Source organism: Phyllopteryx taeniolatus, chromosome 15, assembly GCF_024500385.1.
Source record: "Phyllopteryx taeniolatus isolate TA_2022b chromosome 15, UOR_Ptae_1.2, whole genome shotgun sequence".
Taxonomy (NCBI): domain Eukaryota; kingdom Metazoa; phylum Chordata; class Actinopteri; order Syngnathiformes; family Syngnathidae; genus Phyllopteryx; species Phyllopteryx taeniolatus.
Window position 1 is genome coordinate 21,559,822 of NC_084516.1, and position 21,430 is coordinate 21,581,251.

A 21,430-nucleotide genomic window follows, 5' to 3' on the forward strand; every position below is an offset into this window, starting at 1 on the left:
TCATACTGAGCCGATAACGACATCGACGCTTCATGCTTGGAAATGACGTGCTGCGTCTGCAGTGGGGTGGGCCTCTGTTGAGAAGGAAAACAAAAAACGGAATCTCATCTTAGAAAAAAAGAGAAAGTTGTTGTTGGGGAGATTTTAAACTTTCTTCCTGACCGACCGTTGAGGTCCCTTTGACGGAAGACGGAAGACCCGAACACTGTCCGTTTGTGGCCACCCAGGCAGTACACTAGGACACTGTGTTATCCTGCAGTGTTTCATAACACTGTTCGTTACACACTGCCCTTGTCTTTCCATTTGCAAATTATCGTCAACAGCGAGGATGCTTTTCAACGGGAAATCAGAACGATTGGAGTCAAGACAGGCGTCGTGATGTTTTGGAAATGCCACTGAGCTATTAGGAATGACGTTCTGCTTCCCGAGCAGTGTTAAGGTGCCCTCGGAAGCGAGGCCCTGAACATGCAGCCCGATGACCGTCACCACCTCCGCACTGACTCGGCTTAGGGCCTCATCACCGTGACATCGCTCATTATTTGGAATGGAGTTCCGTTTAAGTTGCGATTGCTAGCGGCTAGCGCGTCTGCCTCACAGTTCTGAGGTTTTGGGATTCGAATCTCAGCCCTGGAAGGAGAACGTCCCTTGCGTGGGGTTTCTGCTGATATTTTCCATCCCACCCATGACTGTAATGAGGGGGAAAAAAACAAAAGTGTGTAAGAAAATGGATGGATATGGTGAAATCATCCCCGGGCATTTGGAGCATTTTGATTGCTCCTTGACTCGACTATGCAAGCTGCCAAGTCTTCTTTCCTTCCTTTCTTTGTTTCAGTCTCACTTCCGATAGCAGGAGGCTGCATTTCCATGTGCTTGCAGCTCAAACAAATCGCAGCGACTCACTTCTTGCACTTCTTTCATTCTTACCCAAACATAATCTCAACCTAAAATACGAAATAGGACACGAAAAGGCTACCCTCACTGGTGACCATTATGGGCAAGATGTAAATATGAAGAGCCAAAGGAAATATGACATTTGCTGACATTTCCTTTCAATACAATTCCACTTGTGATATTCACACACACACACACACACAGTTCTATTTGTCACACAAACATTTATAAAAATGGAGAATAATTGCTGAGACAAAATTGTGTGGAATTGGCAATATTTGTGTAACTTTGGCCAGCTTGTCCCCAAATGCTGATGTGAGCGATGGGAGGCAATCACTTCAAAACCTGTTCCCTTGATGATGAGGGCTTTGGTCAAATTAAGTTCACCTGTAAAGGCTTTATGCACATGCATAGAATTGTTGGTACCACTCTATTCATGAAAGAAAACCCCACAGTGGTCACAGAAATAAAAGAACAAAAAGTCATACAACTTTCATGAAAATCAGACATTGCTTTCGAACTGTGGTTCAACGGAATTATTTTTAAAAACAAACTCATGAAACACGCCTGGACAAAAATGGTGGTACGCTTAATATTTCGTTGCACACAAAAGTCATAGTACACTTAACATAATGTTTTGTTGCACAATCTTTTGAGGGATGAAATGATTTTTGTAAATTTCTATGATATTTATGTACCTCTGAGCAGGAACTTTTGCCCACTCTGGAGCAAATTGCTCCACTTGTCTCAGGTTTAAGTGGTGCGTTCTCCAGACGGCATGTTTCAGCTCCTTCCCTAGATGTTCAGTAGGGTTTAGATCAAGGCTTATAGAAGGCCACGACAAAAAAGTGCAATCTTTTTTGTTTAGTTCTTGTTTTGGGCCATTACCCCATGACCTGCGACTGAGACGAAGCTTTCTGACACTGGGCAGGACATTTCTCTCTGGAATACCTTAATAGTCCCCCTAAAAACTTCAAGCCCCCCCCCAAAAAAAAAAACAATTATCTGGTAGTATGTGTTTATGGTGAAATTTTGTCTTCATTTTGCCCGGGCGGTTCAGCCCTCTTAACATAAAATTTGGTTTCCTGCCCCCCGCTTGACAATTACGTTTTAGAAAAGTATTAACTATATGACCATGTACTCCTTCGATACAAGACCCCTTTCACATTTGGAGATCCCCCCCCCCCCCCCCCCCCCCCCACTGTCGACGACAGTTTTGGGTCTGAAAGATTTTAATCGGCATCCACGTCGATATATATATATTTTTTGTGTGTGTGCTAGATCTCACAAAGCAGCCCCAGAACAGATCTTCCGCCGTGTTTCACAGTAGGGACAGTGTTCTTTTCTTGGTACGCTTCATTTTTGCATCTGTGAACAGCTTATGTGCCTTGCCAAAAAGTTCCAGTTTTGTCTCATCTGTCCATAGGAAATTCTCTCAGAAGCTTTGTGGCTTGTCAACATTTAGTTTTGCAAATTCCAATCTCACATTTTTATGATTTATTTTTAACAGTGGTGTCCTCCTTGGTCCATCTATCCATTTTCTTTCCACATACCAAAAAACATGCGTGGTAGGTTGATTGACGACTCTAAATTGCCAGTAGGTGTGAATGTGAGCGCGAATGGTTGTTTGTTTCTATGTGCCCTGCAATTGGCTGGCGACCAGGGAGGTTGGCTGCATTCTCGTGGACCTTAAATTTCTGAATATGTGCAACTGTAGGCACAGTACCATCAAGCTGCTTGGAGAGGATCTTATAGCTTTTACCTTTTAACATGCTTATCTATAATTGTATTTCTAATCTCTTGAGACAACTGTCCTTCACTTCCTCCGGTCCATGTTTAGTGTGGTGCACACCATGTCACCAAACAGCACAGTGATTACTTCTCACCCTTTAAATAGGATGACTGCCTGATTTCCTCTGCAGGGTGTCCGGGCTCTCCTTGAGAGATAAGAGTCGGAAGCTCGGTCATCCGGGAGGATCTCAGAGTAGAGCCGCTGCTCCTCCGCATTGAGAGGAGCCAGATGAGGTGGCTGGGGCATCTGATTCGGATGCCTCCGTGGTGAGGTGTTCCGGGCACGTGTTCCTAACCGTACTATACACATACTTGCATACCTAACCAAGTTCCTTCAAAACAATCAAAAAATGGTCATGAAATATTTTATTTGAGTTGAACTCTTGATCATACAATTTGTCAAAGAAACACACAACTGTATTCAATGCACGACACTTCCCATCTTGCACATAAAAAAATGCTAGCTGACCATTCAGAGTAAAAATCCATGGCACATAAGCCAAATTGTCAAGTGACAACGAAAGTGAAGGCACAGTCAAAGACAATAAAATAGTCTACCTTCGTGGGGATAGGGAAAACAAAACATTTGACCACGAGAGCAATAATTATCTGCATAGGACATGTACTTCTTGCAGAAAGTAGTGGGTTTTCTATCTAATTGAATGTTTTCAGGCATTCTAACATCTCTCTAAATTGAGTTTACCACTCCATGGTTGACTGCATTTCCACATTGAGCTAACAGCCAAACTACAGGTATATTCCTGAATTTAATTGTTTTTTTAAAGCACCAACAACGATCTGACTGATATTTTTAAGGATATGGACTAGGTTCAGCATATGCTAAAGAACATGTCTACAAAATGTGTACTTTAATAACACCCGTGAAATGAGGCCCATTACTTTCAAGTGGTCACTAAACCTGCTCTACCAAGCGATCGAGAGCAAGCGTCACAGTTTAGCTCGTGGAGTCTGTTCCAGCAGTGTCCTCATGTCAAGAAGTGCACTCTCCACAGCTTCAGCCAGATCCGCCGCATTCGTTTCTTTACACCCGCTGAAAGACGATACCGCAAAGTTGATGTGGTCGTTCATGGGATTGTAGCAGACGCCGTATCCATTAGGTACAACAGGGCCAAAGCACATGACGCAGTCAGTCTTGGAGGGTACCTTTTGGAAAAAGTCATTCTTTATGAAGTCTAAATAGGTAAAGCATAGCAGGCGTTGGGCAGAATCCTCACATCTCCAAAACCATCACTTTTCAGGAAACAAAAAAAACAAAGCCTGTTTGTTGAGCCATTAACTTTGCATCCTCAAAGACAGCAAGCCATTTAACACTTAGGTTAATAAATGGTCAAAATTACACACGTGGGAAATGACCCACGGTATTGATTTGTGAAAAAATATGAAATTGAACAAATTTGGACATAGGTTGATAGCATGGTGGACAACTGGTTAGCACATCTGCCTAACAGTTCTGAGGACCTAGGTTCCAATCCCGAGTTAGCATGTTCTCCCCGCGCCTGCCTGGGTTTTCTCTGCGTACTCCGGTTTCCTCCCACATCTCAAAAACATGCATGCTGGGTTAATTGAAGACTAAATTGCCCGTAGGTGTGAATGTGTGTGTGTGTGGTTGTTTGTTTGTTTATATGTGCCCTGTGATTGGCTGGCGACCAGTCCAGGGTCTACCCCGCCTCTCCCCAGAGTCAGCTGGGATAGGCTCCGGCACGCCCGCAACCCTAGTGAGGATAAGCGGTACGGAAAATGGATGAATGAATAGGAGTATGTTGAAGTGATCATTTCGACTGTTCTAAGATCTTTGTATGTCGAGGAAGCACTAAGTTTATCCTGGGTTGTGACCCGATGTTACGGAGCACCTTCGCCACATGTACAACCCCAATTCCAATGAAGTTGGGACGTTGTGTTAAACATAAATAAAAACAGAATACGATGATTTGACAATCATGTTCAACTAATAGTTTACTAAATAGTTTTGGGGAATTGTGGACGTCGTGTCCTCCGGGCCAAAGAGGAAAAGAACAATCCGGACAGTTATGGGCGCAAAGTTCAAAAGCCAGTATCTGTGATGGTATGGGTGGGGTGAGTTAGTGCCAATGGCATGGGTAACTTACACATCTGTAAAGGCACAATTAATGCTGAAAGGTGCATACAGGTTTTGGAGAAACATATGCTGCCATCCAAGCAATGTCTTTTTCATGGACGCCCCTGCTTATTTCAGCAAGACAATGCCAAACCATGTTCTGCACGTGTTCCAACAGTGTAGTAAAACAGTGTGGGTACTAGACTGGCCTGCCTGCAGTCCAGACCGGTCTCCCGTTGGAAATGTGTGGCGCATTATGAAGCGTAAAATACGACAACGGAGACCCCGGCCGGACTGTGGAACAGCTGAAGCTGTACATCAAGCAAGAATGGGAAAGAATTCCACCTACAAAGCTTCAACAATGAGTGTCCTCAGTTCCCAAACGTTTATTGAATGTTGCTCAAAGAAAAGGTGATGTAACACAGTGGTAAACCTGACCCTGTCCCAGCTTTTGGAACCTGTTGCAGCCATAAAATTCAAAGTCAATTATTATTTGCTAAAAACAACAAGGTTTAACAGTTTGAACATAAAATATGTTGTCTTTGTAGTGTATTCAATTAAATATAGATTGACCATGATTTGCAAATCATTGTATTCTGTTTTTATTTGTTTAACACAACGTCCCAACTTCATTGGAATTGGGGTTGTATGTTTTTGCTCAGTTGAGTGGCTCTTAAAAACTCAAGCTAACAAACGACGGAGGTCTTGTTATTGCTTCACAATTGGTGTCTTTATGGGTTGCGACGGCAACATATAGGCTAGTGTTCTCGCATTTCCAGTGGATTTGTTTCAAGATCAAATGACATGTAAGCCAAAGATTTTGAAGGGTAATGCTGTAAGATATAGACAAGCAATGAATTTTTCCCAGTTTTTCGTTTTTCATGGCAGGGCTGTGTCCCTATCTGCTTATGTTCATCAAAGATCAGTTATATCTATTAAGTCGTGATCAATTGCGCCTGGCTCTAAACTATGCATCTTGATATACAGCATTTTATAAAGGTCTTAGGCCATTTCTATAAATGTTCATTATACGTGATTATTATAAGATTGAAAAACAAGAAATGGAATGTTGGCCCCTGACTTGTACACAGTAGTGTAAAAGATTATCTTTCATGTCCATATTTGAAGACAATATAACTTGGCGAAAAATACCTGACTTGTAGATAAGCGGAAGTGTAAAGCTTTGGCATAGGACTGATCTTTGAAGACATCAGGAACTGAGATCTTTTCTTCAGCAGCCTGCATCTTCAGACCCAGTAGATGTCGGTCAATGGCTTGACCACTGATTGCCTGACAAGGCATACAGAGTTCAGTTGACCACATCCATGAATCGAAATGCAGAAAAATCACATCAATACTGAATAATACTATTACCACTGCAACGTACAGGATAGCCCAATGCAAATAAGCTATTTTCGCAAGATGGGGGATGACAAGGCATCATGGGGTACTTTCTGGTAGTTCGAGGGCAATTGCCATACCATGATGGTCTTCCAGAAACAGTACAATATTTCTAAGTTGAAATGTAAAAGCTCAGATTCCGCACAATGATTATGTGATACTTGTATACAAGTAGCATTGTTACCAGAGCAAGTTAGGGCAGCACCTACCATCTATACCCATCATGCATATCACCTTTGAGACCATAAATTATGCATTAAAAACAAAAACAAAAAATACTGAGGCAACAGTGGCAGTTAAGCAACCATAACAGATTTTTTTTTTTTTTTTTTTTTTTTACAGGAACTTAGAAGGCATTGCAATCGCTCACCATGTTTGTATACGACCTGTGTGCTTTTACAGCTTTCTCCATGAGATCCACCTTCTCTGTGTTCTGTGCGAGAGAAAGGTGACAATGTTCCGGCTTACTTGCCAACAGTTCATCACTGTTTAACAAGAGTACATTTGAATACTACATGATGAATTTTGTACATGGATGTTTCAATAATAATAATCATCATCATTATTATTACATAGATCATGCTGATATCTAAAGAAAATCGGTAGTCGGATGGTCTGGGGCTGTTTTGTTGCTTCAGGACCTGGAAGACTTGCTGTGATAAATGGAACCATGAATTCTGCAGTCTACTACAAAATCCTGACGGAGAATGCCCGGCCATCTGTTCGTGACCTCAAGCTGAAACGAACTTGGGTTCTGCGGCAGGACAATGATCCAAAACACACACGCAAGTCCACCTCTGAATGGCTGAAGGAAAACAATGAAGACTTTGGACTGGCCTAGTCAAAGTCCTGGCATGAATCCTATTGAGATGCTGTGGCATGACCTTAAAAAGGTGCTTCATGCTTGAAAAACCTCCAATATGGCTGAATTAAGGGTTGGGCATCGATAATCGATTGGTCCTCCTGGAATTATTCAAATTAAAAAAGTTCGGTTCCCAGTTTCGATGCCTACAGTCCGCTGACCCCGAAGAAGAAAGTGGCAAAAACCAGCAAAGAAGAACGCGCACAAAGACGTGCTTTTGCCCAATGGTGGCGGCGAACAAAAATGTTGAACTTTATTAAAGCGCAACACTTGGAATAAGATTATATTGTGCAAAGGAGGCTTCTGTGGTGCGTACCCTTCAAAATAAAAGGCTGCATGCTTAAAACGAGGCTTTACACGATCAGGATTTTTGGGGCCGATCACCGAGTTGAAAAAAAAACCAATAACCGATCACAAGATGGAGGAATGTGTCTATTTAAATGACTTGTTCATTTACTGTATATACTCGTGTCCAGACATTAAAGCCGATCAGCATAAAATGCTAAATATCGGTCGATACCGATCAGCCTGATAAAATCGGTGTAACGTCTTCTTGAAACAGGAAGTCAAGTTAAAACTTGCAAATATAAACCATTTGACGTGATAAAACAGCCGCAAATGACTTTTAACAATGCTATATTTAACTTTTAGCTCAAACATTAATTAATTAAGATTAATTCAGTTGGGTTAGTTACACTGACATTGCCATTTAGTTCATAGGTTCGATATTGATACCGGTTATAAAGAATCCTGAGTCAAATGTTCATTTTAGTCTGTGTTTCGAGCTGCTAAGAAAATTGTTGTTCATAATTTGGACACCCCTTATTTAAACCGTGCCAACTGGTTTGAACCAGCCCCCTAAAAGAATCGAATTGAGAATCGTTTGGAACAGGCATCGAAATGAGGAATCGGGACCTGAATCGCTCAAATTCAAATGTCAAACCGTAGCTGAAATACAACAATTCTGCAAAGAATTTCCTCCGCAGCGCTTTAAGAGACTCATTGCAAGTGATCACAAACGCTTCATTGCAGTTGTTGCTGTTCAGGGTGGCCCAACCAGTCAATCAGCCAGTCACTTTTTCACACGGGGCCATCTAGGTTTGGGCTTTTTTTTCCCCCTGAATAACAAAAACCTTTAAACCTGCCTTTCGTGTTTGATTGTGCTGTCTTTCACTAATATTTTCATTTGCTTGATGATGGGAAACATTTAAGTGTGACAAACATGCAACAAATAAAATAAAATAAAGAAATCAGGAAGGGAGGAAACACTTTTTCACAGCACTGTAGGTTCGGCACTGTGGGCCTGTCAAAGTATCCTGGAGCAAGATACTGAACTTGCTTAATGCTTAATTATTTTACAGTGTTACTGGTTCTCTTAGTGGCTATCGCGTTAAGAAATGAAACCAGCATTGTTCATGGCTTGGGAGATGGCTTTCCCTTGTATGTAGTTGATACAGTGAGGTGAAGCATAACAGCAGAACAACTCTCGGTGCTTGAAACATCCATCAATGCATTTGCTTCTGCTTATCCGGAGTTGGATGGTGGGTGCTGCAGCCTAAGCAGCGAAGGCCAGACTACCCTTTCTCCTAAGCCACCTCCTCCAGCACTTCCAGGGGGGAACCAGAGGCAGACCAGCGGGGAGACCTAGTCTCTCCAGCCTGTCCTGGGTTTTTCCCAGGGCCCTCCTCCCGGTGGGACGTGCCCAGAACACCTCACCAGGGAGGCATCCTAACCAGATGCCCGAGATGCAGAGTCCCTCCCTGATGACCAAGTATATTTAAGGGAGAGCCTGCACACCCTGAGAAAGGAACTCATTTCGTCCGCTTGTAGACGTGTTCCTGTTCTTTTGGTCATGACCCACAGCGCATGACCAAAAGACGTGATACTGGTGGGGCGAACTCCCATGCATCTTTTAGCACCCTGCTAAAAAGGTATTGAGATGGTCTCAATGCCACTTCGTAGCTTGGTAGCAACCCCAGAGATATGGGGAGCAGAACTCAGCGTGCCCAGGCTGCTTCCTCATTGGAAGGATTATCGGAAAAATGGAGGTCTTTAAAGTATTCTCCACACAGACTCACAACTTCCCGAGTCATTCACGGTGTTAATGCTGCACTACTTCCACCTCCTGAGGTGCCGGATAGTGGACTTGAATTATTTCCCTTAGTGACCCCTAAAGCTGCATTCTGCCTTGAGTGCCGGTACCCATAAATTGCCTCGAGAGTTCCACAGGTCAAAAATGCCCAATCGGACTCCTTCAGCTTGACAGCATCCCTCACAGCTGGTATCCTACAAAGGGTTCCTGGCTTACCACCACGATAAGCACCGACCAACTTGCGGCCACACTCAACAATGGAGGCAGAGAACATGGCCCATTCGGACTCAATGTTGTGGCCATCAGGCGCTCACGATCAAGTTCCATCTACATCGTCATCTTCGTAGGAGGTCATTTGAGCCATGCTTTGTCTGGTCCCCTCACCAAGGACATCTTTATCCTCGGTGACCCTACGAGGGGCATGAAGCCCCTGACAACTTAGCTCTTAGGATCATTGGGACACATAAACTCCATCAGAATCAGGTGATGGCCTTTTGGAGAAGTGCCTAAAACATTAGGTTTATATAGGAAGGTCAAAGGGGAGCATATCACACCTGTCTGTCTGGATCATCAAAAGACCTTACAAAAGCGGCAGAGGCACTCGAGGTTGATCGGATTGTATCGGTGCGACCGAGTCTAAACATACGCAGGGAGGCGCTTTCATATGTCGCACAACATTGCTGATACATCCTGCAGAGGAAAAAATGGTACAGATGGTAAGCAAAAACATACAGTATGTGGTGTGTATATACAGTAGAGTATACACACACACACACACACACACACTACAGTATGTAGTATTGTATATGAAATGAAATTAGCTCTCATCAGCCCGACAGCAGGTTTTGGATTATTATATAGCTGGTCAATAGCTACTTAAATATACATTTTTTTTTTTTAATTTACAAAGCACTAACAGCTTCAACTGACCAAACAGTGTTAAAAAGAATCGAATGTATACATTTTTAACAACTATTAGTTATAAGCTGTATGTTTGTAAGAACATAACAAAACAGGAAAATTGGGAGCAGATTCGGTGTTGCGGCAAAGCATTTTCAGGAAGGCACAGAGAGGCGATACAAATAAGAAAAAAAACTGAAATAACTGTGCGTTAACAGCTTCCAATACTTAAACGGCAGCCACGCTTTTCATGTACCTCACCTGTAGTAAGCCAGTTGTAATGCCACCTGTATAAATGCATCAGGGCTCATCTTGTGAGCTTTTGCTACATTTTTCCCAAAGTGGTTGAACACAATAACCCTCATATGCAGGTCATCAGCCAGTCTGCAGTGAGAGAAATTTGAGACATTTATCCAAGTGAATCTCTGTGCAATTTAAATATCTTTGTTGACCAGTAAGTGGAAAAAGCAGTCCTCACACATTCATGCTCTGTTTGGCCTCTTCAATGTCCTTCTTGATCTCAGGCGTGATGTTAAAGTGCATCTTTTTGGGCATAGGCAAAGGCACTGTGGTACAATGAACCATCTCCTGCTTCCTCCTGTTTTCATACATATAACAACCATAGGGCCTTATTTACTAAGATCCCAAATAGCGGCCTTTAAATTGTGTGTTAACGTTAACAGATTGCATGTACTGTTGGTGGGTGTGTGGCACGTATCTACTAGGATCCCAAATAGCGGCCACTCAATTGCGTGCTCAATCACTAGCAGACTGCGCATGTTGTTGGCAACAGGTGTAAAAGTGGTGGACGCTGCCATATTTGCACTTTCGGTAGCTCTAATGGTTTTGAACATTGGGAAATTTGGGAAAGTACCATAAGTGTAAAATGAAGTTTGAAGATATTAAATTGGAAGTGTTAGTGGAAACAAATATACAGTGGCTACGGAAAGTTTTCAGAGGCACGTCAATTTTTAACTCTTTGTTATATTGCAGCCATTTGTTAAAATCATATAAGTTCATTTTTCTCCTAATTAATCTACACACAGCACCCCGTATTGACAGAAACTTTTTGGCAGATTTATTAAAAAAGAAAAAGTGAAATATCACACAGCCATAAGTATTCAGACCCTTTGCTGTGACACTCGTCCATTTCTTCTGATCGTCCTTCAAATGGTTCTATAACTTCATTGGAGTCCAGCTGTGTTTGATTATACTGATTGGACTTGATTAGGAAAGCCACACACCTGCCTATAGGAGACCTTACAGCTCACAGTGCATGTCAGAGCAAATGAGAATCATGAGGTCAAAGGAACTGCTTGAAGAGCTCAGAGACAGAATTGTGGCCAAGGTTACAAAAAAGAATTCTGCTGCACTTAAGGTTCCTAAGAGCACAGTGACCTGCATAATCCTGAAATGGAAGAGCTTTGGGACGATCAGAACCCTTCCTAGAGCTGGCCCTCAGGCCCAAACTGAGCAATCGGGGGAGAAGAGCCTTGGTGAGAGAGATAGAGAAGAACCCAAAGATCACTGTGGCTGAGCTCCAGAGATGCAGTCGGGAGATGGGAGAAAGTTCTAGAAAGTCCACCATCACTGCAGCCCTCCACCAGTCGGGGCATTATGGCAGAGTGGCCCGACGCAAACCTCTCTTCGGTACAAGACATGAAAGCCTGCATGGAGTTTGCTAAAAAAAAAAAAACACCTGAAGATGACTCCAAGATGGTGAGAAATATGATTCTCTGGTCTGATGAGCCGAAGATAGAAATTGTTGACCTTAATTCTAAGTGGCATGTGTGGAGAAAAGCAGGCACTGCTCATCACCTGTCCAATAAAGTCCTAACAGTGAAGCATGGTGTGGGGGTGTTTTTCAGATGCAGGGACAGGGAGACTGGTTGCAACCGAAGGAAAGATGAATGCAGCCAAGTACAGGGAAAGCTGGACGAAAACCTTCTCCAGAGTGCTCGGAACCTCAGACTGGGCCAAAGGTTAACCTTCCAACAAGACAATGACGCTAAGCACACAGCTAAAATAACAAAGGAGTGGCTTCAGAACAACCATGTGACTGGTCTTGAATGGCCCAGCCAGAGCCCTGACTTAAACCCAATTGAGCATCTCTGGAGAGACCTGAAAATGGCTGTCCACTAACGTTCTACAAGGATCTGCAAGGAGGAATGGCAGAGGATCCCCAAATCCAGGTGTGAAAAACTGGTTGCATCATTCCCAAAAAGACTCCTGGCTGTATTAGCTCAAAAGGGTGCTTCGACTAAATACTGAGCAAACAGTCTGAATACATACGGCTGTGTGATATTTTAGGTTTTCCTTTTTAATAAATCTGCAAAAATTTCAACAATTCTGTTTTTTTTTTCTGTCAAGATGGGGTGCTCTGTGTACATACATGAGGGGGAAATCAACTTAAATCATTTTAGCAAATGGCTGCAATACAAAAAGAGCGAACATTTTAAGGGGGTCTGAATACTTTCCGTACCCACTGTACAGTCCCCTCCAAAAGTATTGGGACGGCAAGATCAATTCCTTTGTTTTTGTTGTATACTGAAGACATTTGGGTTAAGATCAAAAGATGACTATAAGGCAAAAGTTCAGAACTCCAGCTTATATTTCATGGTATTTTAAACAACTCAGGACAGAGCTACCCACTTTTCAAGTGAGCAAAAGTATTGGAATGTGCTCTAGTTGCTGAGGTGTTGCCTTTTAGATTGATTGCTTAAACATTAAATAGTGTTTGTTTTTGGCTTTGCGTTTCAGCTGTGAAAACTGCATTTGCTGTTAAGCAAAGATGAAGCTCAGAGACCTCTCTGTGAGAGACAGCAAACCATTTTGTAGCTGAGAGAACAGGGAAAATCGATCAGCGCTATTGCACAAACATTGGGCATAGCTAAGAAAACAATTTGGAATGTCCTGAAAAAGAAAGAAACTACTGGTGTACTGAGCAACAGATATAGAACAGGTCGACCAAAGATATGAACATCAGTTGATTACAGAAACATTGTGAGAGCTGTAAAGAAACACCCAAAGACAACAGTCAGTGACATCACTGCCAACCTCCACAGGGCAGGGGTGAAGGTATCACAATCCATTGTTCGAAGAAGACTTCAAGAGAAGATATATATATATATATATGACCATACCACAAGATGCAAACCACTCATCAGTAAAAAGAATCGGAAGGCCAGATTGGATTTTGCAAAGAAGTGCAGAGATGAGCCACAAAGGTTTTGGAACAAAGTTTTATAGATAGATGAGACCAAGATGAACCTCTACCAAAGTGATGGAAAGGTCAAAGTATGGAGAAAGAAAGGATCTGCTTCTGATCCAAAACACACAAGCTCATCTGTGAAGCATGGTGGAGGTAATGTCATGGCTTGGGCTTGCATGGCTGCTTCTGGAACGGGCTCACTAGTATTTATTGATGATGTAACTCACGATGGTAGCAGCAAAATGAACTCTGAAGTCTACAAAACCATTTTGTCTGACAATTTACATAAAAAATGCATCCAAACTAATTGGGAGACGCGTCATCATGCAACAAGACACACTGCCAACACAACTGAGGACTTCATCGGGTGTGGAAGGGCTTCGATTGGGCAAGTCAATCAATCACCAGGTGTCACGATGATGCAGCGATTGCGAGTAAGGATTATGCCACCAAGTATTAAATGTCACTCACTTTAAGTTAATTTAATAATGTGTTCCAAGACTTTTGCTCACTTGAAAACTGGGTGGCTTCAAACAAAAGGTGCTCTGTCCTGAGTTGTTTTAACACATCGAGATGTAAATACCATGAAATAAAAGCATACAGCACATGGTTGTTTAGGATTTCCCTTGCAGATATACATATAAACAACTACTTACGTGTATTCCACAACATGGTCAATCAGGGCCACAATGGGTGGGCCCTCTGCTGGGGCATGCTCATAGTTGGCACCACATGTCCCATCTTCCCCAATAATGAACTGAAAGAAAGAGTTTTCTTCTTTGCAACCATTATAATCTGAGTGCATCATGTTACACGTACTTCCATGAAGAAAAAAAACCTTTCTAGACAGAAGGGTTAGTTTGAGATTCGCACGTCACCTGCAGTGTCTTGTCAAACCAGCGGTTGCCGCTGTTCCACAGACTCCCTCCTCCATGCAACATCTGCACTGCCGCACAGCTGCGATACGCATCCTCTGGCACTCGAGGCATCGGCCCATCCAAACACAAAGTGAATATGCTTCTTTGAATGGCCAACACCGATTCTTTGTTGGTTCGATCTGAATAAACAAATTATGGAACCCTGATTCAAGCAATCAAGGCAGAAGATAAACAGGATTTGATTTGAATCATCTCACGTTTGTCTCTCGTGGTTGGCTGAGATTGAGTCAGGTCAGCATAAATTACAAACAAATCGCACAAATATTGAACATTCTATTCTTCAACTTCACTCACCCTTAATGAGGTTAATATAGGTCTTGCCCCAGGTGTCACGATGTTGGGTGGTGAGGATGCCCACAGGCTCCGCGTTAGTCTGTCGGGAGGCGCTGCAGATCCGCTCTAGCTGAACATAGAGCTGTTCAACTGTCAGCGGCGTCCCATCGCTGTTGTACACATCCAGCGCGAAAAACTACATTCAAAGTGAGAGAAAGAAGGACATCGATAGGTATCCAATTCAAAATCAAAAATATGAACAAATGCTTCGATATTCAATGTTGGTCACACTCCGTATCAATCCTCCTGCCTTTACAAAATTGCTCAATTCCGATTGGCATTGTCAGAGAGAAAAGTACGACCCCATTTGGCTCCATTCTAAATGGGGCTGCTGCTGTACAGTTCCACAGTCCGCCGGCAATCCCAATTCTGTCATTCACTTAAATTGCACCATTGTTAAGACTTGTACTGTTGAACGTGCTTATCAAATACCAATGTGCATGCAAATCACTCAAGTTTAAGAGCCATGCCGTGCACAGTCCAGTAAAATAATAATGCCCGCAGGCATGTCATCTAGTTGCCAAACTATTCAAATCATCAAATCCAACTTCCAGAACAAACGCATCACTGGAAAGATTTGAAACATAAATATGACGACTGTCCTGATTATATGAGATGTGGCAAATATTAGGATCCAAAAACAGAAAAATTATTAAATGGGACAATAAATGTATAATTTGTTTCATTTTGTTGTGGTACTGGTAGTTCCATTCAAATCCAAGATACTGCTGTTACTGATATAATCATTTGTATTATTGTATTCGCATATGTAAGAATAATGATGTGTATATATTAATATTTCTTGACTCATATTATATTATGGGAGTACTATATGGATGTTCTATAAAGTAATAGTTATATCGGCCAATAAGGAAGTAGAGCTAGGGGTAGGAGTAAATATGTTTTACTTCTTCCTACACCCTTTTGAAAGAATTTCAATTTTATGAACTTTTTATTTTGTTTAATCCTATCTGTTTTGTTTTTCTTTTTACGATGTTGTAGGAAAACCCCCAGAAATCCCCTGGTTTTTGTCGCTTGTTGCGCAATGTTGGTTTACTAAGGAGTCAAGTAAAGACAAAAGCCAGATGACGGTCAACCATATTGCGCTCCTCACCTGGAAATGATGTACAACAGTGATGTGTTTAGGGGGACTGGAGCTTTTTGCGTGGTTCACCACAGCATCCCTCTTCGCACCCGGGATGCGGCAGGACGATAGCACTTCATAGTACTGATTCATACACAGTGGCTTCTCTCCCAGGTACTCCACGGGTATGGTCTCACTGCAGTAGTACAACAGCTCTTGTTGATTCGCAGCATTCTTGGCAAAGTGCTCATAAGGAGTAGGAGACCGATTATTAAAGACAAATTAAGACAACGACAAGTCACATTTCATTATATAAAAAAAAAAAAAAGTAAACATATTTTTGACATATTCTTTAATGTGCTGTTAAAATAACAACCCTACTACTGGTGAGATACTGGTTGGCATTAATTTGCAGGAATTTACACTTGTTGCTTGAATTGTTATATTAACAATTCATTTGTTGACAGGCTGCAACAGTAAGACATAACTATAAAAATATGTGGTACATTGTAATGGAGAATCCAAACGAAAGATAGGTAATTGCATATGCTCACTTGTCAATCATTGTCTTGAAATCCAAAACACCTGCAATCAGCTTAGCAGCAAACCTGTAAACCAAAAATTTTTAAAAATGCACATTTATAAATGACCACAGTTTATTACACAGAGGGTTTTATAACATATTTTCATGCTTTCAGCTCATCATTCCCATCGTAATTACTCTAGCTAGTGCCTAACATGTAAAATACAGTCCATCCCTTGGACAAAAAAGTTGAAATAAGACCCTTTTGGCCCATCCAGTTTAAAACACCAAAAGGCGAACAAGCACGAAATATTTGTTTTTTTAAATACACTTCCTCTCTTATTGTTTGGGTTTGTCACACATGTTTCCCCCTCATCAAACTAATTTAAATGTCAAAGACAACAAGTAAACACAAAATGCAGTTTGAAAATGACGGTTTCTATTATTATTATTATTATTATTCAAGAAAATCCAAACCTAAATGGCCCTGTGTCAAAAACGGATTGCCCTCTAAACCTAATAAGTGGCTGGGCCACCCTTAGCGGCAACAACTGCAATCAAGCGTTTACGATAACTTGCAATGAGTTTCTTACAGCGCTGTGAAGGAATTTTGGCCCATTCATCTTCGCCGAATTGTTGCAATTCGTCCGCATTGGAGGGTTTTCGAGCCTAGTCTCTTTCTTATGGTGGAGTTATGAACACTGACCTTAACCGAGGCAACTGAGGCCTGCAGTTCTTTGGGTGTTGTTGTGGGGTCTTTTGTGACCTCTTCGATGAGTCGTCGCTGCGCTCTTGGGGTCATTTTGGTCAAGGGAAGGTTCACCACTGTTCTATGTTGTCACCATTTGTGAATAATGGCTCTCGCTGTGGTTCGCTGGAGTCCCCAGAGCTTTAGAAAAGGCTGAGAAATCTCAATTACTTTCTTTCTCATTTGTCCCTGAATTTCTTTAGATCTCAGCATAATGTCGAGCTTTTGAGGATCTTCTTGTCTCGAGAAATTGAACTCGGGTATGAAAAAGCACAGTTATGTTTTAACAGGGTGGGCAAGCAGGGTTGAATTTTTTTTTCTCCCTTAATAATAAAAACTTTCAAAACTGCCTTTCGTGTTTACTTGTGTGGTCTTTGACTAATTCAATTAGTTTGATGATGGGAAACACTTAAGTGTGACAAACATGCCCAAAAAATAAGGGGGCAAACACTTTTTCGCTCCACTGTATTTCAAATAAATTCATTTATTTAGCTAGACACTTTACATGTGTTAACTACTGTAAACTTTAATAACCATTACATACCTTATCTAGTACCAGTGAAACCCTGCTTAAAAATAGCTCGAGACCAAGCGTGGGTGTGGCCAACTGGTGGCATATGCGCTGCATAAAACAAGACGTGCATCACACCATAAGCCACTGTACCTGCTACCCATCCCACCACCCGCAAATGAATAACATTTGACCAAAAGAAGCTTAGCTTTCAGTCAAGGGTGGAGAGACATATTTGATTACCCATAAACATGTCCGTCTCCTATATCTCTCCATCTTAACCCAACGTCCCACACTGTTTTGCTTCTCTTTGAGGTTTATTCCTCTCCTGTGGCAGTATGGGGGCACGTTTGTGGTCTGCCCAGCGGGTTAATGGATAAAACATTTGAGGCTTTCGCAATCATAATCGTTGCCCTACCCTGCTCTAGACCTTAGAAATTCAACTGCATTACCATTGAGAATAAATCAAGCTGATGCAAGCTCTTCATATCGCTCATAACACAAAAAGCATGAGTCTATTTGAACGTTTTAAGCATATTTGTGTCCTTTGAAAAACAGAAATGGGCTAGCGTGAATAACAGAATAAAGATTAGAATTTAATCCATGTCTCCCAAGCAGAGGTGGGTAGTAACGTGCTACATTTACTCCAGTAACATTTTCCATAAACTGTACTTGTCAGAGTACTTTAAATGCACCGTACTTTTTACTTCTGTAGTATTATGTAGTATTTATGAGAAGGATCAACACCTTTACTCTGTTACAATGATCGACATGTCATTCGCTACTTTTATTTATCCATTCTTGCGTGTGCGCGACTATTTTTAGATTCCTCCTTTGACTTCCGCATAGGATGCCCGTTGCACCAATCAGACGACACAAGGCAGTCACATGACCGCGTACGTTGCCTTCGCAAGCCAATCAAAATGACTCATTTTGGAAAAACAGCCGCGCGAGTGTGTTGACAGACTCCCAAAAACAACAGCGTTGTCATGCAGCTCTTCAATTGTGACTGGCCAAACTTGGATATTTCAGCCCACTTCTAATTTGAGAAAACACCTTGCGGTAAGTTGCAGACGTTTCTCTTGTTGTTTTGGCAGTGGATGTGGCAAAATTAGAAACAGACAAATAAAACACAATCACTTAGTCTGGTCAGCAAACAGCTTCTTCACGAAGTCATCGAAGTGAATGAAGCTAATAATGTTTCCGTAGGGCCCAATGCATGTGTTGTTGTTTTTTGGGCAGTTTAAAATTGAAATGGTGGCAGGTGTGTGTCGACTCCCATATTTTATTTTGTAATATTATTTATTTATTTTATTAAAAAAATCAGAAGTTACTCACAAGTTACTCTTTACTTGAGTCGATTTTTTCATTGAGTACTTTCTTCCCCCTTACTCAAGTAATTTTTACATTTGACTTTGACTTGAGTCATATTATTCTAAAGTAACGGGACTCTTACTTGAGTACAATATTTGGCTACTCTACCCCACCTCTGCCCACAAGTACTGCACCACACATATATATATATATATATATATGTGTGTGTGTGTGTGTATGTGTATGTGATCACCTTATTTGTCCCTGCTTGTCATTGAAGTTCACTCGAGGCAAAACCAACCCTGGACTTGAATGGATCACCACAGGCAAACGGTAGTTAAGGTAAGCGACCTGCACCCACCAATCTGACAACTAAAAAGACACAGTGAAACAGCTGACATTGTATGACCAGGTGAATCCTTCAAAATAAAAAGTTCCTGAAACAAATCAATGTGTCACAGCTAACAGGACAAAATCCAAATAAATTCCATTTCCATTTCTGGTCATTGTTTCTTTAGCAGGCTCACCCAGTTCTCTGTGTTGTGTGCTCTCTTTTCCAGGCCTCTCTGCAGTCTTTCTCCAACCCCTCCAGGTTTCTGGAAGTCATCGACGAGTTCCTTTGTGTGCATCAGCTCTTCCGCCTCCATGATGGGCTCCAGGGCTGTGACGTAGCGCTCAAGGGTCTGCTGTAGAGGGGGGACAGGCAGATTGGGCAACCCCTTCTGGTGGGTCAAGTACCTCCCAGTGATCCGGGTTGCTGAAACTGGCTTCACCAAGTGGCAGGGTTTGACCAAGCCACAGGGTTTCGCCATCCCCAGCTTTACCTGTGAGACAAAATAAGACCGAGCATGTAACATTTCATTCATTATTCTAAATTTGCCCTGCCGGTTTTGGTGCATCCACCTCCCTTCCCAAATCATACTGATGCAGATGTTTCTATTAAATACTAAAAGCCAATATGAAATGTTTTTCACTGATACACACACACACACACACACACACAATACTTAAGTGACCTTCATATCTATCTACAGAATAATCATGTGCAGAGAACACTGAAGCATTTCTTCGGCTGTCTTCATGGCTTTTAGAACATTATCAGCGATTGGCTTCCAGAGAGCTACTTTGCAAATTTAGAGTTTATTGTAAAGCGCATCTATAAAGAGCAAAGCGTTTACATGATGAGTGCAGCACAGTAGCTTGTGTGGGTTTTCTCCTTCCCTCTTTCCAACATATTGTCCATAGGTGTGAATGTGAGTGTGAATGGATGCCGCCTGTCTGTATGTGCCACCGACAGAAAATCGATGCACCATTGGATGATGCCACATCACTCACCTTTGACGATCCAAATAGCATAATAAAAAAAGATCTAACATGCCTTATTTCACATATATTTTTAAGTATGGTCAATATATTATGGGGCACCACATTTAGGCCCATAGTGTCTTTTCTTAGAGTTTCCACTTGGGGGAAATGTTAATTTTGAAGTATATACCATACGGTACAATTGTCACCTCTAGATGGCATGCGGCACTTATATTCAAAGAAGAGTGACGACAAAACGTTTCCTATAATACGCGTCGACTAAAAGAAAAACAACGTGTTCGTATCGCCTAAGATGAGTTTTCTATTGATATCTGGCTCCGCTAGCAAGTTTGACAATTGTGACCGGAAAATGAACAGTGATTATCCTGGCTGATAAACAGTGCGAAGTGGGTAACGAGCACAACTGAAGCTTCTGTGGATGTTAACACAGATTTAACTCTTCTGTATTTTGTTAAGTTTGAACGGTTTTTTTTTTTTTAAATATTTTTGATATGTTAGCATCTCTCTCTTCCTGGCAGTATAATAATTCTCTTCTCGACACGTTATGAACGAGAAAAGCCCGGCCTTTCATCGTTTACATTTGTGCGCTCGCTATGCCGGAGTTTAAAATTGCAACAAGAACAAAACAAAAACAAGCAAATAACCTTTTACCCAGTTAACGTGCGTTTACGGGGTGTTAGGATTTCCACATAGTTTCTAGGATGGACACGCCCCACCGCAACAGGATTGGCTCCTGCGTCTGGGGAAGGGAAGGCTACGCAGATGTAACGAGATAACCAGCCCAAACGTGTCACATTTGTATGAAGCTGAAACAAATAAGTTACTTGTGGTTAGGTTTATGGAAGGGGTTGGGGCTTAAGGTGGTTTAGGATGGGTTAGGATAAGTGAGAAACATTAACGTTGTCACACTTCAAGTCACAAGACAGACGGTTTTCCCGTCTGGAAGCGGTAGGGCGTGTTCTACAAGGGATACAACAGCCAATCATAGTGCAGCGGCGCCTGCCCAGGAGCCAGTAATATAAGAGGAGGGCGTGTCCTGCCTAGAAACTCAGTGGGACTCCTACCCCAATTGCTGCTAGCCAACGTGCTAACAGCAAGTCTTAACAAACATTGCTGTTAACTACTACCAACTGGCAAACATTGCAGTCGAAAGCCACATATTCTGTTGTTTGTACCGCAAACGATAAAAGACTTATCACTGCATGCTAACAATTGCCTTGTGCCCATTGCAACATGTTAAGAGTCAACTGCATATCCATTTCTTACCATTCTGCTGCAAATGCTCCACATTCTGAAGCATAGAAACGCCCCCCCCCTGCGCCGACCGACCGAGTAATGAAAGTCAGGCTCGAAGTCCAGCACAAAGATTAGATTCGGTCAAGTATTATCTTCGCGTTGCGCCCAACAGAG

General features: G+C 42.0%; 1 protein-coding gene across 4 annotated transcripts; it reads right to left on the bottom strand.

Annotated features, from left to right (window-relative positions):
* Window positions 1-3,033: 3,033 nt before the first annotated feature.
* crata (carnitine O-acetyltransferase a) lies at window positions 3,034-21,423 on the bottom strand. Of its 4 annotated transcripts, none has more exons than XM_061799193.1 (14): window positions 21,287-21,423; window positions 19,222-19,518; window positions 18,948-19,066; window positions 16,153-16,206; window positions 15,629-15,794; window positions 14,476-14,650; window positions 14,122-14,300; window positions 13,900-14,000; window positions 10,511-10,630; window positions 10,294-10,416; window positions 9,687-9,822; window positions 6,549-6,611; window positions 5,930-6,067; window positions 3,034-3,846 (listed from the first exon to the last, which is right to left on the bottom strand). In XM_061799193.1, the coding sequence occupies exons 1-14, from the start codon at window positions 21,308-21,310 to the stop codon at window positions 3,631-3,633; spliced, it is 1,911 nt and encodes a 636-aa protein (XP_061655177.1). In that variant the 5' UTR covers window positions 21,311-21,423; the 3' UTR covers window positions 3,034-3,630. The 4 variants fall into 4 exon arrangements, with proteins under 4 accessions (XP_061655177.1, XP_061655178.1, XP_061655176.1 ...); XM_061799194.1 differs by lacking the exon at window positions 21,287-21,423 and adding an exon at window positions 20,672-20,801; XM_061799192.1 differs by lacking the exon at window positions 21,287-21,423 and adding an exon at window positions 20,030-20,626.
* Window positions 21,424-21,430: the final 7 nt, after the last annotated feature.

Bases quoted from the DNA above. Each gene is read 5' to 3' on its own strand.
- crata (XM_061799192.1), bottom strand. From the start codon at position 20,134: ATGGGCCTAAATGTGGTGCCCCATAATATATTGACCATACTTAAAAAT. The intron at 14,651-15,628 runs GTGAGGAGCGCA...CTTTGAATGTAG, and splicing joins CTGTTGTACATCATTTCCAG to TTTTTCGCGCTGGATGTGTA. The intron at 14,301-14,475 runs GTGAGTGAAGTT...TTGTTTATTCAG, and splicing joins CTATATTAACCTCATTAAGG to ATCGAACCAACAAAGAATCG.